Below are 6512 nucleotides of genomic sequence, written 5' to 3' on the forward strand. Positions count from 1 at the left end.
AATCAATGAAAGATTCAACATTGAGAAACATTTAAACTTGAGAAATAGGTGTGTGTGTGTGTGTATATATATATATATATATATATATATATATATATATATATATATTGTAGAATACACAATGAGTTCAAATAGGATCTGATCGAAAAAAAATTGAAAAACTATTCGGTATGACTTCAAATCAACCCAATTGACTTATTCTATAAGTCACATGACTTTAAATAGAATTATAGGCATGCTGATCCTTTCCACAGTAAAAAAAAAAGTTAAATACAACTTAAAAATGAAAGTTATAAAACTCAGTAATAAAGTTAAAAGAAAGTGGGAGAAGTTGTGAATTGAACTTCCTCCACTGACACTTGGAGTTATTCATTCAAACATGGATTTAACTACGAATCTTTTTCCCTAAACAGGGGTGAGAGCATAAATATTTTAATACTTAAATGAAATCATAGCTACAAATGATTTTAATACTACATAAATAATCTGATAATCAGAAGAAAAGAAGTTGTCATCATCTCTATATCACAAATCGATTGGTGTATCCATGAAGCACAAACCAAAACATACACACATACAAAACCCTTGGGGGAAGAAACCACCAATTCAACCTTGCTCAGCAGAAAAATAATCAAAACACTTCAGCCACCTTGCTTGCAAGGACTCGCTCCCTTCTTTCAATGTAACCAAATGGAAACCAACCTGCTTTCCCTTTGCATTCGCCCTCAGCCCATCCATTGTTGGTCACCTGTCAATCAGAGTCATATTAGGAACAATTTAAAGTGATTTTAGGGAAATCTGTCCCTACCAGCACCACAACCAAAGTTTCTTTTAAATATAACGGGAATGTTATAAATAAGAGATACAAGCTCTTTCAGGACCGTAATTCCTTTATAGCCAAGACAAGTATGTCATGACATAAGGTACAAGCAAATGACCAAATAATCATTGTAGTGTTGAATCATTCATTCATAACTGACAACTTAAACAACTGCTTTCCGATATCATATTAGATTGACTGTTACACTTTGGTATACATGTAGTTTACTGCCTTTTTCACTAGTCAAATTTCAAAATTTTGATTTTACAGGTTTGTAAATACCAAAACAAGCCAAATATAAAGCACCCTCCCCCCAGGAAAAAAAAAATCCAAATCAGATCTTCTGCAGCAAGTTGTCTACAGCCAAATCTCAGCCGTTGATCAGTTGGTATATAGTACTTAAAGAAACAGAGAAAATGTAAATAAATGGTTCAGATTTTGGCCGCAGAGAACATGGTGCTGGAGATATGAGGTAGAGGATCCTGGTTTGATTCCTTCAAATAAAATGACATCCTTTGGTTCACCAAAAGATGTAATGATAGACTTGGTAAGTGACAAACCTTTCTAACAACGATATAATCCCCAACTGAGAGATTCAATTCAACTTCTGACTCCGCATGGTAGGGAAACAAAACCTGCATGAGTAAACAGCAGAAAATAAAGTAAGCAATCACTTATTTTTTAACAGAATATCTAATTTTTGTTCGAGAAAAAATCTAACCTCTCCTAAGAAGTAACCCATACTATCTGTTGAGCCATTATGTGCTTGAGAAGCATATACACCATTTACTTCTTCATATGATGGAGGTGGTGGCATATTATCCACACTCGGTGGAGGAGGGGCTTCAATCCGCTGTCGTTCTGATATCATCTATTATTCAAATATTAAGTATGTCATACAATCATATGATGATACTGAAAGAGAATGATGTAACTTTTTGATGGCATATTTGACTTATATATTGAGAGTATGATGAAAAAATGACCAACGGATACAGTAGCTGACCTCTCCCTCTAGCTGATCAAGTATTTGGAGTACTCTTTGATGATAGGCTCGCTCTGCTTCAACCTTAATATTAGAAATAGAACATTGAATTTAAGCAGGAATAATAATTTGTGATAACTCAGATCCAAGGTTTTAAAACACAAAAACTGCAGCATCATCATATGGTAAAACTGCAATACCATAGCTATAAGACGCTGGAGGGTTAACCTCTGTTGCTGCGCTTCAACAGCGGCCATTGCAGCAGCTGCTTCTTTTCCCAATATGGCCATGTTTGTCTTCAGGTCTTGCAGCTTAACTTCAGCTGCTTCCAGTTTCATTGCATTCTCAGTATTGCCTGGTGTTTCTCTTACTTTTGCCTGGCGTTTGGAAACTTCAATAGCCTGTCTAGGTTTAAAAGAAATTGTGATAACAAAGTACACAGAAAAAACCATTGATGAAATATTTACTTATTTGGACATTTACCAAAATGTAAGCTGGTGACAAATGAAACATAAATTTACAGGTACCTGGGCTTCGGCTTCCTGCCGCATTCTGTCATATCGTTGAGCAAGATGCCGGGCATCCTCCAACGGTGCTCCCATCACCATTGCTCTTAAGGGCTCCGCAACCTAAGCATCAACCAAAACTGAAAATGTTGAGTCTCCGAGAGATTAGGTCAATAAGCAACAAAGACTAACGTGGTGAATGTATGTGTCAACCATTAAATTCAATTAAAGGTAGGACTAGACCTAGCCTAGATTAAATAAATTTTAACATTTGTGGCCATTCAAAATCAATAAAATAGTTCAGTAATACGGAATCCAAGCATTAAATCAGTGATGCTGAATCTAAACATCTACAAAAATGTATGAGACTCCCAACTAACATGGTTTGCCAGGGAAGGATATATGTACATAATTTATCGTTGCAATTGGAGATGGGGCTTCCTTGGATTTGAACCTGTAGCCTAGGTCACAAAGCCTCAATGTTATTGCAGTAACAAGGCTCTCTCTCTCTCATTTAAAAATCTATAACTCTGTATCTTAATCATTTTAGATAAAAATTAAAATAGTTCAGATACGGGTAAATCCAAGAATTACAAGTACATGTACGAAGCCAAATCAGAACCCTTCATCATAAAATTATCAATGGCTGTATGATGGACTCATGCATAAACTGAAGACGTCGGTGAATGTCATAAAGCCCTATTATTACTACTCATCTTTATCAGGCACAATAATGGTGTGCAACATGTATAATATAACAGAAGCTAAAAGATATAATATCTCGAAAGGAAAATGGTAGAAATGTATACAGTAAAAAATAAATATCAATATTTAAATTTCAAGTTAATAAACTACTTAGAGGATTCAAGAAACTGCTTGATATTAAACAGCTTCGCCAGGGACAGTGGAGCCCGGATATAAAATAAGGCAGCAAAACCGGAAAATATGTAGTATCCATCCAAACAGTGCCAATATATAACTAGGCTTGTGTTTTAAGATCCTTTGGTCCACAATACTTTAGCACAAAAATCACATGTACCGGCACGAAACATTTTAATGTATGAGTGTGCATGTGCTAGGGAATCTTTTACCTGCGTTCCAAGTGCTTTTAGTAAGCTCCCACGCTCCTTCTCCATTTGTGCACGGGCACGTGAATAGTTTAGTGCTGCTCTTGATAAGGTACTACCACTGGTACATGTATTATCTGCACCATATTTCCTGCTATCTTCTGATAACTTCGTTCCTGTTAGATAACAAGTATGGTGGTAACTCAATAACAATACTCATAGGAGGTGGTATTTAAATTGAACTACAGTTGAACTCATGAAGAAAATCTCCATTACAGGGATAAACAGCTCAACATATGGAAACTCATGCCAGGAAAAAAAAATGCAGAAATATGAGATAACAACCATAGCTGATTATACCCTCCCTAGACTAAGCTACCAACTTACTCCCAAAAATTATGTTCTGCCTTGCCATTATTTCCCACTCCTGCTCATTCACATTTTCATTCCTCTCCCATTATTGCACAGTTATCCTCTTCAATAGCTTTAGTCTAGTATACATTATATTACCTCTCCTATCATTGTTCTCTCATTCCTTCTAGCAGCACTCCAATTTCTCTAATTATAAACACAAAATTTCCATCCCACCCTCTTCTTTCTTCTCTTACACAATGTCATACACTCTGTTCCAAAAACAAATACAAACAAAATTTCACCAACCAAACTTACAGACCTATTTCAACTTGTTTGGATCCAGTTACAATATAACCTTCCACACCACGGACAATATCCCTTTGATAATGCTGAAAAACAATATATTTCATATCAGCCAATGTGGGAGCGTATAAGTGGAGATAAGAAAATGAACAAAAATAAAGTATTGGTACAGAAAAACCAAGTAACCTTTCCAGCCCGTGTTGATATGTAAAGCTTCTCAAGTTTCTGATGTTGTTGAAGTTCAACCTCATCGGTAACCATATTATCTGAGCCTCCATATCCCCCAGCCCCAAACTGTTTAAGCACAGCCTAAATAGCAATAATTGTGGTTAAAACCTAAATAGCGGAAGAAAGCAAAACTAAGGAACATTGGTGAGCAGGTAAACAAAAAGGAGCTAGAGATTAATCAAATCTTAGTATAAAAAACAACACAAGAAAATTCATGATAGAAAGGAGAATAAGAACAACCATGAGGGAGGATATGGTATTATCTAAAGAAAAAAATCAACTGTTTTCTAATATATATGTGTGTGTGCACACAAACACATACACACACTCACCTCGTGGTAATCGTCATATTTCAGACCACCACAGCCAAATAAATGAAACCACTTTAATTAAGTGTTCCAATGTCTAACAGGGACAGGTTTCTGATATTGTAAAACAGTATTGGGTGTAAACTATTTTTCTTTATTTCAAACTTTACTTCCTTTTACTTTCCTGTTTGGGGTAGGAGGAGCCAAGGCCATATCTATGGATCCAATTAATATTCATCCCAGCATCATGACTTAAGAGGGCAGTAAATTGCATGGCAGTGTACCTTTGTTGGATTAATCTCTGCGTAGGATACAAATAGTAGTGCATCAAAGATTATCTAATATTTTCTAGATTTTTGCTGAGAAATGCATTCAGTCAGATGCTAATACATAACAAATTGGCCTTTAAACACAAGGACATGTTTGTACCCTTCTACCTTTTGGAATGAACATAATATAGAATTAAAATATAACACTGATTTTTTACATTACATGTGTATAATTAATAGGCTCAAATACAGCACTTAGTATAGTAGAATTGCTAGACACGTCTACCGGCACCATCATATTAGCAAGTGACCATCCTGCGGTGGATGCTTGTCACATAATCACTAGTAACTAACAACAACTTTTTAGACCACTAAATCCAAATTAAACCATATATTTAGGGATTAAAATGCATTTTACCCTAAACAACGTACTTGATTACCAAGCTCGTAGCCAATCAAAAACCATTGCAATTCCAAGCAACTTACCAAATATTCAAGCCACCTTCCCTTCGGAACATCACCAGATCAATACAAAAAAAATCTCTAAGTTCAGTTATTTCAAAAAGCTTATTTCACGTAGAAACTTAAAGTAACTGAATGAATTGCTAATTCACCAACTGAGTTCTAATCTATGCAGTGTCTCCGAAATCGGCGACCGAGCAGCTTATTATTTTAAGAATTTGGTGAATCAAACATTACAAGACTTCTTAACCATTTCCGCAAAGCAAGTGTACAACAAGGTTGGTCAGAACTCGGAATTATAGATGCGAAGTAAATTATAATCCTAATCGAATTTAAGAGGAGTGTATTCGTATTGATCTCTGGGCAGAGATGCATTTGCGGTGATCGGAGAAAGATCTGGCAATTGAAATAGGTTTATTCAGAGAGAGAAAGAGAGAGGAAACCTGTTGCTGGCGAGCGACCTGTTCTCGAAGTTTGGAGGCTTGCTTTCTGATAGCTTCCATTCAGAATCCCTTTTTGATCGAACCTTCCACCGCCGCGTACACTGCTGATTTGTTTTCAACCGAAACAGCAGCAACGGTGTTTGAATATCACACAGAACAAAGAAAAGGGAGAGACTCAGAGACACAGACAGAGGTTTTTCAAATTGCGTTGGAAATTATTATTACATTCTATATGTCATACACAGGGGCTTTGGTTGTTCCTTCCCCTGGACACCTTGCTTGCATTTTTATATATTATAAATTATATTTTGATTAAATAGCTATTTTAATTTTTTTCAAATTTTCTGTAATTTTGGTCTGAGATTCTTAAAATTCTACATGTTTGATTCATTTGTCAAATTTACATGCTTGTTTTTATTGTGTAAATTTAATTCGTTAGATTCTTTCTTTTTAGTATTTAAAATAAATATGTTAAACAAAACATATACAAAATTTGTATTTTTTTTAAACATATAAGCTTAAACTGTAAAAGAAAAATTCGTATTACAAATTAAGAAAATATAATTTAAACCTTTTTTTTCTCTTACTTTTCTCCCTTTCTCAAAGTGGTACAAAATAATAACTGCATTTGAATGAGTGAACGTGTCAACCTACTACAAGCCTCTTCACGCTTTCACGTGTTTACAATTTATTGAATTTGTAATAAATATTATATACATATTTTTAAGAATAGTTATGATTTAATTAGTGTATTTTGACATTTAATC

At 34.9% G+C, this 6512-nt stretch overlaps 1 protein-coding gene across 1 annotated transcript; it reads right to left on the reverse strand.

Moving 5' to 3' along the window:
- Positions 1-365: 365 nt before the first annotated feature.
- Positions 366-6000, reverse strand: LOC114196016 (SH3 domain-containing protein 2). The gene is made up of 10 exons (XM_028086503.1): positions 5746-6000; positions 4222-4344; positions 4052-4121; positions 3403-3554; positions 2333-2434; positions 2006-2206; positions 1827-1889; positions 1542-1691; positions 1381-1455; positions 366-748 (listed from the first exon to the last, which is right to left on the reverse strand). The coding sequence occupies exons 1-10, from the start codon at positions 5803-5805 to the stop codon at positions 632-634; spliced, it is 1113 nt and encodes a 370-aa protein (XP_027942304.1). The 5' UTR covers positions 5806-6000; the 3' UTR covers positions 366-631.
- Between the last annotated feature and the right edge of the window lie 512 nt (positions 6001-6512).

Source organism: Vigna unguiculata, chromosome 9 (genome assembly GCF_004118075.2).
Source record: "Vigna unguiculata cultivar IT97K-499-35 chromosome 9, ASM411807v1, whole genome shotgun sequence".
Classification (NCBI taxonomy): Eukaryota; Viridiplantae; Streptophyta; class Magnoliopsida; order Fabales; family Fabaceae; genus Vigna; species Vigna unguiculata.

Coding starts and splice junctions, on each gene's coding strand:
- LOC114196016 (XM_028086503.1), bottom strand. CDS start 5,805: ATGGAAGCTATCAGAAAGCAAGCCTCCAAACTTCGAGAACAGGTCGCT. Junction 1,692..1,826: donor TTGATCAGCTAGAGGGAGAG/GTCAGCTACTGT, acceptor TTTGAATAATAG/ATGATATCAGAACGACAGCG. Junction 749..1,380: donor ATTATATCGTTGTTAGAAAG/GTTTGTCACTTA, acceptor TCTGATTGACAG/GTGACCAACAATGGATGGGC.